At 47.0% G+C, this 11887-nt stretch overlaps 1 protein-coding gene across 5 annotated transcripts in view; it reads left to right on the forward strand.

The window, feature by feature from the left end:
- The window catches only part of Lekr1 (leucine, glutamate and lysine rich 1), a 111865-nt gene extending 102846 nt beyond the window's left edge, over nt 1-9019 (forward strand). For 3 of the 5 annotated variants that reach the window (XM_090338104.1, XM_090338094.1, XM_090338077.1), the window contains one exon: nt 8660-9019. In XM_090338104.1, the coding sequence (XP_090194230.1) occupies nt 8660-9019 (360 nt within the window). The other 2 variants (XM_090338085.1, XM_090338112.1) reach the window with 2 other exon arrangements.
- Nucleotides 9020-11887: the final 2868 nt, after the last annotated feature.

An 11887-nucleotide genomic window follows, 5' to 3' on the forward strand; every position in this document is an offset into this window, starting at 1 on the left:
AAAGGCTAAAAGCATGACACAGGGCTTGCCTGGCAAGCATGAGACCTGGAGTTCAAACTCTAGTATAGCACCCCCCCCCAAATAAATTTTTAAATAACAATAAAATAAAATGAACAGCCATACAATGTATAAATGATTGTGGATTATCACTAAATAGAGAAAATAAAATTGTCATCATGTAATTTTTTTACCTGTCCTGGGCTTGAACTCAAGACCTGGGCACTGTCCTTGAGCACTTTTGCTCAAGGCTAGCACTCTACCACTTGAGCCACAGTCCCACTTCTGGCTTTTTCTGTGTATGTGGTACCAAGGAATCGAGGAATCGATCACAGGACTTTGTGCATGCTAGGCAAGTACTCTATCACTAGGCCACCCTCCCGGCCCTTATCTTGTAATTTCTTTAAAAAGCTTATTATGGATTTACGTAAGAGGGATACCCAGGGGAGGAGGCATGCTAGGTTTTTCATTAGAAGTTTCCAAACTATCACCTTAACATTAATAATTGGAGTAAAAATGTAACAAAATGACTATGTATGCCAAAGACCAGAACATGCTTATAAAAGTAGGAAATGAGTGAGTGAAAGTGATAGGTCTTATGAACCAGAAAGAACAGAGGCTATAATACGTGGAGGACATGAAGTGAAAACCACAACTTGTTTTCATCCTCTATCTAGACTCTTGAAGTTTCTTAGGTTCTGAAATAATCAAGGTGTCAACACAAGTTCCATTAGAACAAGGATAAATTAAACCCAGAGGAGGAAAGTCCTCTTCCCTGTCGGGGAAAGAGTCTATGGACTTGGTTTTATATTGTAGAAAAGAGTTCTCAAGGGCAGGAGGCAAGCTAAAGTTCTGAATGGCAGGCAGCGATTGTTGGTACAACTCCCAGGAGGGGGTTGGGCAGGAAAAATCGCCATCACCAGGGAGCGAGAATGGAAAATACAGAGGTGGTGGAGATGTGCATAAACAAGGAGTGCACAAAGCTCTCACGGTGGCAAAGAGCAGAAATGAATCAGAAGCAAGAAGAGCACACGATCCTTACAGCCAAATTCCAATGGAAATCCCAGGCTCTCGGCGCCCGTGTTTTCTGGGGATACTGTCAGAGTGTGGCCTGCTCTTAGTGACGTGGGTGCCAGGGAAGAGTGTGGATAAATTCAAAGTGAAACAAAAGCTTCAGAAGAGTCCAGCATCACAGCGTCATTTTGTTTTAGGACCCCAGGGTTAGGCGTGGTGCACACTTGGAACCCCAGTACTTGGAAGGCTGAGGCAAGAAGATGGAGCTTGAAGTCAGGTTAGACCACAGAGTGGAGTCCAGGACAGGCTGAGCTGCAGAATAAGAAGGAAACAAAAAAGCCCACACAGGAAGAAAGGAACTGGAGTTGAATTTCTATAGTTCCTGCAGCCTATCTAATGGAAGGTGAAAGATTCTTGAACACAGAAAATTAAAATCAAAGCTTATTGAAAGTGGATGTGTGACTATGAGTACTAGAGCACCAGTCTTAAGGGGAAAAGCTACCAAGGTCCTTAGTTCAAACCCCACCACCACAACAAAAATATGCTCTCAAACATGGAGAATGGAACTGACATGGTTATCTCTATTTCATCACCGTGAAATAGAAATCAATTAATAAAAATGAACAACTCTATAAGGATGGAGAAAGCAAGAGAGGAGTTGACAATTAATAAAAAAAAGATGTTGATAAATTTTGGAAAACAGAAAGCAAGGTAACTAACCTGAAGAAATCTGTAATATTGAAATCTGATGTGTGGAAGGAGAGGGCAAGGGGACCAAGAGAGACAAACCTGGGTGGGTGACACAGCACAGGGATGATAGGAAGACTATAAAATACAAACAGATCCTCAGATGCCTCCACTCCTTAGGCGGTCCCCACCCACCTTCAGACAATGTACCCGACTAGAGGATTTAAGACAAGAGCTAGCACTGACATCTGTACTAAATGCATCCCCACTTCACACTCGCATTCAGAATGCCAACACTCAGGCTAATATATCAGTAGCAAGAACCTGGAAGTGTCCTCTCTGTGGAAATGAATTGTGTCAAGAGAAAAAGCCTGTGTGCACTGACCGTGAGGCATCTCCTGGAAATGGCTGCACCATAACCATTCTACCCAGCCTGGCACAGCAGCCAGGTACACCCTGAACTTCGGGTCACATCCTGAATATTCTGTTTTGTACATGCGCAGCCAAGCATCACCAAATACTTGAGACCCATTTCTTATTTTTGAAGGACAGAAACCAGTAACAAATAGGCAATAAAAGAACCTAAAAGTAAAAGATACAAATTAACACCTAATTGGGCCCTTAACTCTAACCACTGATTAAATTTAAACCTGTTCCTAATCCTAACCTTCACCCTAATCTGAGTGTTCCTAATTTTATTCTTAATTATAACCCAACCTTAACCCTAATTTGAGCACTCAAATCCACATTCTAAACCTAGCATTATTCTAACCCTAAGTCAAATGCCTAATTCTAAGCTTTCCCCTTGTCATTTATAAATCCTAACCATGGTCACAAACCTAACCCTAACTCTTCTCACCTTAACCCTAATCCTAACCTAAACCCACAACTAAACAGACCATAATGCCTAATTCTAACACTAACACAAAGTACTGATAAACTCTAGCCTTATTCCTAATACTACTCCAACCCTAACCTTAACTAATACTGAAACATAACTCTAATCCTAAACTAACCCTAACATATTCATTCAAATGCCTTGATCAAACACAGCCCTTTGTGTAAGACTAACCCAAACCTAACCATAATTCTCACTAATGCTCACTGTAACCCAACCAGAGAGATGGATGTCCATTTCTACAGCTTTTATTTCATTAGATCTGCTATAATTGACTTAATTATGGTTGTGAACACAGAATTACAATTTTAAGAACAATGTGTCTGGCCATCTTGCTTCTCTCTTAGTAGCGTATTGAGATTCTCACTGTACCTTACCCAAAGGTCATTTGCATTCTTTCTGCAGCTTGAGGCTGTACCGATGAAGTGAGCAGAAGCAGCCTTGGAATGGAAGCTGGGCCCCCTTTGCTAGCTCCTCCCCGTCTTCTGCTTTCTGTGCCTTTTCTACAGTTCCCTCCCCAGCTGGCTGGCCACCCACTGCCCTGGGTGACATCCAGTTAGAATTGATGGGGACTGAGCCTGATCACACTGTGGTTGGCACAGAGTAGGAATAAGCCACCTTCACGGAGGGTCTCTTTCCTGGCTTAGTCACCAACACTATGCCAGACACAGAACACCCTGAACTGGAGTCTTCAGTGTGCTCAGGTTACCCAGCAAAGCCTTCTGGGGCTTCTTCCACTGCTTCTGGAACTGAAAGCAACCCAGATGTCTTGAAGGATAAAAATGAAAACAAACATAAAAATAAACCACTCTTACTCACAGAGATTGGGGAAAATTGGCCATCTCTTAATATTAGAAATTTTAAACAGATGGTGAGCTAATTTGTATTTTCATTTTGACATTTACCTACTCAGTGGGAGTGCAATTAGGCCATTCTTTAAGCCCATTTAAAGTGGCTTTTATCTGCAATGTTACAGAGGCAGCTACAGATGATGATCACCACCCGTCTGCAGAATGCAAGGCTCTGGGACCACAAGCAGCACCCCAGTCAGTCAGCCTCACTTGGGAACACTTGGACAGGAGCCCCCTGGGACACCTTGGCCCTCCTGCCCTCCTGCCTCCCACATGGCCTGACTCCAGAGCTGACAAAGAGACCTTTCCATCCGGCAGATTTGATCACACCAGCCACCTGCTTGAAATAGACCTTCCAATGACTCCATCTGGTCCTCGGAGTAAAATCAAACTCTAGTATTAAGGGGTTGCCAAATTCCTCCTGAATGGAACCTCAGATCTGAGCACCTGCAACCTGCACCACCCTCTGCCTCCATCTATGTTCACTACACCTGGAAAACCTCAGATTTCCGCTCACCAGACTCAGGCCTCTAGCTCAATTGTGACTTCCAGTTCATGGTGCCATGATGAAACCCAGCCAAGAACAGTTTTGTCTAGGACGTGTAGAGTACAGTGCTATCACTGGTTATGCTCATTTGTGTTGACAGGTTTTCATCTTACAGCACATTTTTCACGATGTTCAGTGAAAAGTCATAGAATCTTGTCACAACTCAGCCTTCCTCTTGTGTAAATTGCTGAGAACAATCCAACCACAGGTGATGAATCTTTTCCCATATGATGGAGTTTTCTACTGTCTACTTAACGTGTCCTCGTCTCTTCTCCCACATCTTCTTCTGAAACAGCCAAGATTTCCATGTCCATTGTTGACCCCAAGATTGAACAAACAATTACACGCTGCCTGTGGATAAAACTGAGCTGTAATGTAGATTTTAAAGAGGGAGGTGCCAATGGCAGAGGACATGAAGACACTGTCAGAGTCCCTGAAGAGTTCATCACGTGTGCGCACAGATGAAAGTAAAAGTCCCAACGTTGGCTCAGCTCCAGATGTTCCTGGCTCTCGCAGTAACAGAAGAGAGAATGAATCTACTTGCTTTGAACATGGTGACCTCCAGAGCAGCTGCCCACACACAGCCTTCAGCCCCGGTGCCCCAGACCTGCCATGGAGTGAGACCCCAGGCAGAGCCTGGGGTGATCCTGAAGGGGGCTCCTGTTGTACATGCTCTGTGGGGTGTCTGTCACACTGTTCCACCTGAGCGTTTTCTCCTGTCCCTTGGCCAAACAGTTCTTCAGTGACTAGCCTGTGGATGTTTTGTGTCAGCACCATTCCTGTACATGGAGGCCTGAGTTTCCTTTTAGTAAGCTGATTAGGTTTTCTTTCTTTTAGATGGGGGTTCTTGTCCTCACAACCTGTCTTTTCATAAAATTGCCCCGTTGTTCAGGCCACCAATTTGTTGACATCATTGTTCATTGCTGCCCATTTTTTATTTGATATATTTCAATAAAATTGTCTCCTCATAGTGTTCTTATTCAAGGGTATTTTTATAGTAATACACTGAAGTCCACTTAAAGCTAATCACCTCACACTTTGCCAGCTTACTGTACCACTGAAACAGTGCCTAAAGAATTTTGCCTTTTTTTTTTTTTTAACATTCTGGCCTTGTGGCTTAAACAGGGCCTGGGTGCTGTCCCCAAGCTCTATAGCTCAAGCTGGCACTCTACCCCTTGAACCACAGCTAGACTTCTAGTTTTTGTGGTAGTTAGTTTGGCAATAAGCTTCACAGACATTTATGCCCAGGCTGGCTTTGAACTGCAGTCCTCAGATCAGGATTACGGGCCTGGCTTCTCCCTAAGACTTCTTTTTTGCCCAAGGCTATCACTCTCCCACTTGAGCTACTTCTGGCTTTTTGCTTCTTAGTTGGAGGTAAGTCTCACGGACTTTCCTACTCCAGCTGACTTAACCCCATTCAACATGCATGAGGCAGAGCTCTGAGGCAGCAGCTTACATGGCCCCTCTGATCTTCAGCGTCTTTGGAAAAAGTAGTTGCTGAGAGCACGAAGGGCGATGACACCTAACTTTGCACCTTAGTCACCATCTTTTCTGGCCCTGAGCATGCCTCCAGCCTTGTCAACAAGAATTCGGGGTGGAGAGAGAGCCAGTGATCTTCACTTACTCTAAAACCAGTTATAACCAGAGCAGGTAATTAACCCATGGTTTTTAAAACATGTAAAGAAGTGGATTGTTTTGTCTATAAATACTATATGTAATTGATGAGGTTTTGGCACAGAACGCACAGCTGGTTTTATAGAATATTACTGTGTGAACCTGGAATTGCTCCATATTCTTATATTTTAACTTGCACATTTGAGATTGCATAAAGCTCTGTCTATAATCATGAGCAACTCAAATATAGGAAGAAGTTACTTTCCCTGATACCTTATTGTTTAGTTCCACTGGCCGCAGACTGGTTAGGAAACCCCTGACAAAGGTGTTTTTCCACTAAGAGTCTGACTTGAAAATGCCTCGGCTCTTTTATTACAAACAGCTACTTGAGAGAAGTGTGCTTCTGGCTGGTGAATCCCAGAGCACAGCGGTTCCAGTTGTGTTCACATATTAGAACACTTAGAATTGTTTGTCTGCCAACCTCGTTTGTTGACATCTGGTAGCCATGACTGTCAGGACTGTGGGGAAACCCAGATCCTAATGTTTACTATAGGCTTTGAGAAGAAAGATGGAGTCCCATCTGATGACTGTGCAGCACCCATTTGAAGCTTGTGTTTGCCTCACAGTGCCCCACCATATGACCCTCAGCTCCTCAGTGCCCTTCACATAGATGTAGCAATGGCAAGCTCTTCCTCTTTACTAACCCCAGGCTCCTCCCTTGAGGTCAGATCCTATCCTGACACCAACAGCAGTTCTGGCCACCCTTCCCATACCACATCTGACTTGAGGGCAGGGACAGGATATGGCTTGCATGGTACATGTTCCCCAGAGACCTCTTTGGTCTCCAATAGCTTGGTGGTGATATGGGAAGTGCCAGACCTTGAGAGCAAAGCCTGGTAAAAGGTCCTTATGTCACTGGGTGTGTACCCCATAGAGACTCTGCCAATCTCCACTCTCTTTCCTGATTCACAATGTAAGTGATTTGTTCTCCAGTACTTCCCTGCAATGTGTCACCCTCTCCAGAGGTCCAGAGCACTGGGTGGTTCACTGAAACTTCTAGAACCAAGAGCGAAAGTAAACATTTCCTCTTTAAAAGCTAGTTACCTCTGATATTTATTTTGTCATAGTAATGTGGAGCCATCTGGTGCTGACTGTACCCACCGTAACATCTTGTTACTTGATTTTTTTGTGTGTGGTAGTATTGAGGGTTGAACTATCACTGGAGCCCACCCTCAGCCATTCAGGTTATTTTTTGAGATAGGGCCTCATGCTTTTGCTTGGCCTGCCTTAGCCTTATGATCTACCTTCCTATGCTTCCCCCATAGCTGAGACCATAGGCACATGCCATCATGCCCAACTTGTTTGTTGAGACAAGATCTGGATAACATTTTTCCAGCTGGCCTTGAACTGCACTCCTCTGTTCACTGACTCTGAGGTAGCTGAGATGAATCCTTGTACCTAGCTCAAAATGACTCTGGAGTTAGAAGCAGCAGATATTTTAGTGTATTATTTTACAGAATGACAGATGAGCAATTTAAGGTCCATTGAGAAAATATAAGTAACTGATTTCACAACTTAATACTATAGTGGATTTATTTTGCTATTCTTCCAGTCTTCTAACTCAAGAGATTTTTCTTTTCTTATTATTGCTGTGTACTTCACTATAAAATGACAAAAATAACACACTTTACAACTATGAATATTAACTGTAGGTTCCAGAGCTCACTGTCAGATGTGAGGTAGAGGTATCAGAAGTTGGAGTTCTAATCCCAGGCTCACACCACCATTTGAGTGACCTGGGGCAGGGCACTCAGCCAGTCAGCCTTTTCCTTCTTCTGCAAATGGTCAGGCTAGACCTAATAGTTTTATAAAGTTTCTTCTCCTTCCTTAGCAGTACTGAGGTTTGAACTCCCTGCCTTGCACATTCTTCATAGGCATTCTGCCACATGGAGCCACTCTGCCAGTCCCTTTTAACATTGTGTGTGCCTGTGTGCCTGTGTGTCTGTGTGTGCCTGCCTGTGTGTGCCTGCCTATGTGTGCCTGTGTGTGCCTGCCTTTGTGTGGCTGTGTGCCTGTGTATGTGTGCCTGTGTGTCTGTGTGTGCCTGTGTGAGCCTGCCTATGTGTGCCTGTGTGAGCCTGCCTATGTGTACCTGTGTGTCTGTGTGTATCTGTGTGCCTGTGTGTGCCTGTCTATGTGTGCCTGTGAGTCTGTGTGTGCCTGCCTGTATGCCTGTCTATGTGTACTTGTGTATGCTTGTCTATGTGTGCCTGTGTCCCTGTGTGTACCTGCCTGTGTGCACCTGTGTGTGCCTCCTTGCGTGTGCCTGTGTGCTCCTGCCTGCTTGTGCCTGCTTGTGTGTGCCTGCCTGTGTGTGCCTGCCTGTGTGTGTGTACTTGCTTGTCCTAGAGCTTGGACTCAGGGCCTTGTCCTTTAGCTATTTTGCTCACAGCTGGTGCTTTGCCACTTGGCCACAGCTCCACTTTTTTTTTTTCCCCCAGTCCTGGGCCTAAGCTCAGAGCCTGAGCCCTGTCCTTGGACTTTCCCAAGGCTAGAGCTCTACCACTTGAGCCTCAGCACCACTCCTGGCTTTTTTCTATGCATGTGGTACCGAGGAATCGCTGGGTCTGGGTGCATGCTAGGCAAGCACTCTACCACTAGGCCAAACTCCCGGCCCCCACAGCTCCATTTTTAATTTTTTTCACCAGTCCTGGGACTTGAGCTCAGGGCCCGGGCACTGTCCTTGGACGTTCTCGAGGCTAGAGCTCTACCACTTGAGCCACAGCATCGCTTCTGGCTTTTTTCTGAGTGTGTCACCCAGGAGTGGAAGCCGGGTCTTCGTACCTGCCAGGCAAGCTCTCCACACTAGGCCACGCTCCCGGCCCGCCACAGCCCCACTTCTGACTTGGTGGGGGTTAGTGGAGATGAGAGTCTCACGGACGTTTCCTGCCTGCCTGCGCCTCCGTAGGCAGGGTTGCAGGGGTGAGGCTCGGGGCCTGGCGGGGGCCTGGCGGGAGGCCCCCCCAGCCAGCCCTGCGCCCTGTCTTTCAGAACGCCCTGCTGCAGGAGACGGTGCGTCGAGAGTGTGAGGAGCGCTTCGAGCTGACGGCGGCGCTGAGCCGCGCCCGCGAGCAGCTCCTGGAGCTCCACAGGCTCCGCGGAGGCCGGGGGAGTCCGCCGCCCGGCCCGGGCGCCCCGGGCCCCAGCAGCCTGCCCACCTCCGCCCCCCGGGGAGAGAGGCTGCTCCCCAGACCCAGCTCCGAGACCGCCGCCGGTGTCCCCGGCCCGCGCCAGGCGCTGCCCGCCCTCCCGCAGCCGCAGCCGCGCCCGCCCAGAGGCCGCGCGGCGCCCCAAGGCGACACCAGACAGCGGCTGGCCGCCATCCTCCGGCGCAGGCTGAGCCAGCGCTGACGCCTCCGGCCGCGCCCGCCGCCGCCCCGCCGCGCCCTGGCCGGGCCGCCCGCCACTCGCTGTACCCGGGTGGCGGGCGGAATGTCCCAGCGTCTGCGTCCCCAGGAAGGAACCAGCCCGCCGGACCCGGTGAAGCCCGCGCGGCCGGCCAGAGCCCTGGGGTCCCGGAGAAGGCCCCGCGCAGGGCGCCCCCTCTGCCCTGCTGCGCCGGGCCAGCCCCAACACTCCCGCGAAAATAGATGGTCCTGGCTCTACCGGCGTTTGTTCCTTTGTTTGCTAACTAGATCAAGTGTGCCAGATAGAAGAACAGAGCGCTTTAGGCCGCAGTTCATTCCCCCAAACATGCCGGCTTCGGATGTTACCGGGAACCATCCACTGCTGCCATTTGTGTCATTGTGCCAGGAAGGCCGCCCGTCCCGTCCAGTCCAGTCCCGTCCACTCCTGTCCAGTCCCATGCAGTCCCGTCCAGTCCAGTCCTGTCCAGTCCTGCCCCGGAGCGGCCCGTGCAGGGACCCGTGCAGGGAAGATGCTTCCGCAGCTCAAACCGTGGCGCTACAGATCCTGGAGAGTCAGTCCTGGGGCTGGAACTCAGGGCCCGGCGCTGCCCCTTGCTTGACCTTGTCACTTAAGGCTCTGCTCTACCACTTGAGCCACAGCTGTTTCAGGGTTTGGGGTGGTTAACTGGAGGTAAGAGTCTCATGGACTTCAGGCTAGCTTCGTACTGTGACCCTCAGATCTCAGCCTTCTGAGTAGCTAGGATTAGGGGCGTGAGCACTGGTACTGGATTGGTGATTATTTTAGAAAACAGAGCCTATTCCTGAAAATATTACCTAGGGTTTTCTCCACTGGATGCTTTTTGAGCTTTCCAAGTGAGATTTGTATTCTTCGGCCATTAGGAAGAGAAATAATCTGAGATAACTAAAGAACACAGTGCTAATTTGGAATTCAGTTTATTATCTCTGAAATGGTAACTGATTAATACAGTTTCTATTTTCAGCATGAAAATAGAAGACAGATAAGCTATTTTAAATTGCCTTAAAGTGCCATTTCCTGTATTTTTCTCCATCTAGTACCAGAGTATTTTTCTTTAAATAACTGATTTCACTAAATCTTCCATCTGATTGTGTCACAGATATTCAGCTTTCAGGTGCTTACATGGAAATAACCGTAACACGTGACACATAAATTTCTCCCTATTTTGCCAAGTTATTGATGAGAGAATTCAAAGGTGCCTAATATTCCTTCCTATGTTAAAAACAAAATGGCCAAACAAAACCAAGCTTATCTCCATTCTTTCAAAGATTTAAGTTTAGTGAGTGCTTTAACTTCAGAAAACACATCTGTAATCTTAGCTACTCAAGAAACAGATCTGAGGATACCAGTTCAAAGCCAGCCCAAGCAGGAAAGTCCATTTGGACACTTATCTCCAATTAGCCACCAAAAAGTCAAAAGGGGCTTGCTTGTAGCCTTGAGCACAAAAGCCCAGAGGCAGCACCCGCATGCTGAGTTTCAGTTCCAGGAGAGTAAAATCAACAGTAGGTCCCCCTGATCTCCCTGGCTACTTAGGAAATGGTGCCTGTGCTGGTGTTTCATTTCTCGAATCAGTGTGGGCAAGAGAGCATGTCCCAGCTGTGCTGGGGCCATCCCTTCAGGCTGCCTGACCTCTCTGCAGGTGAGGGAAGATGCCAAGTGGACGGTGACTTGGTTACAGTAACACCACTGGTCAGAGGCTGAGGTTGAAGCAGAGCCACAGCCACACAGTCCCAAGAGCTTGCTTCCCAAGTCTCCATGGTGACTTCTGTCAACAGGGCCTGTTCTGCACTGACATTTTTGTTTTTGTCAGTCCCAGCTCGAACTCAGGGCCTGAGCACTGCCTTTGGGCTTTCTCACGGCTAGAGCTCTACCCCTTGAGCCACAACACCACTTCCAGCTTTTTTCTATGTATGTGGTACCAAGGAATCGAACCCAGGTTTTTGTGCATGCTAGGCAAGCACTCTACCACTAGGCCAAACTCCCAGCCCTGTACTGGCATTTTTAAGTACTTGTACTTTTAAATTTGTGTTAGATGGAAATTTTTCATGAGGAAGCATAACATTTAGTAACAAGTTACATCTTTTCTGATGAGCTCTAAAATAAATGCATGTCTATCAAACAAGCAGCGTTAACTGGTGTACCCTCCACACACACACACACACACACACACACACACACACACACACACACACTCCAAAACTGCCTTGTCTAATGCTGGCAGGTGACTTGGCACTAGTTTCCTTTGTCCCTCATCTGTTGTTTAAATGACAACGTTGTGACAGAAGCCAATGGCAAAGCCAGTAGATATACTGAAGAGTTTCTTAGGCTGCCATCTTCGTCACATTTGCTTTTTCATGGTCTTGTCATTCCAGATCTGCCTCAGGATCCTTGGAGGCACTGTAAATTTCTTCATCTTCCCTAAATTACCAACATTTTTACATTTATAAAGCAAGCACACAAGAGCTTATAGTAAAATGATGTGGAGAGTTTCATTGCAAGATCTGGTTCTCCGTTTGCTATTTGACTCCATCTTGGCAATGAGCAGTTCTGTAACAAATCACTCTGAAAATAGAACCATGTTCTATTGTAAAGCTGTCTGTTGTATTTCACAAATATATCACTGAAGTGCATGAGTAAATAGACGGTCTTTACCCTTTGGAAGTACAGACTAAGCTACATGCTTCAGTGTTGGGAGGAAGAATTTTTTAAGTAGCATTGGAACGTGGAACTTAGAAGTTAGGAACACATTCGGTCTTCCCTCTCCTTCCTCAGTCACAATGGCGTCCTCTTGAAACACTATTGCAACGTGAAGACAGTAAAAAAATACTGCAGCAA

The sequence above is a fragment of the Megascapheus bottae genome, chromosome 1 (genome assembly GCF_031878675.1).
Source record: "Megascapheus bottae isolate mThoBot1 chromosome 1, mThoBot2.hap1, whole genome shotgun sequence".
Classification (NCBI taxonomy): Eukaryota; Metazoa; Chordata; class Mammalia; order Rodentia; family Geomyidae; genus Megascapheus; species Megascapheus bottae.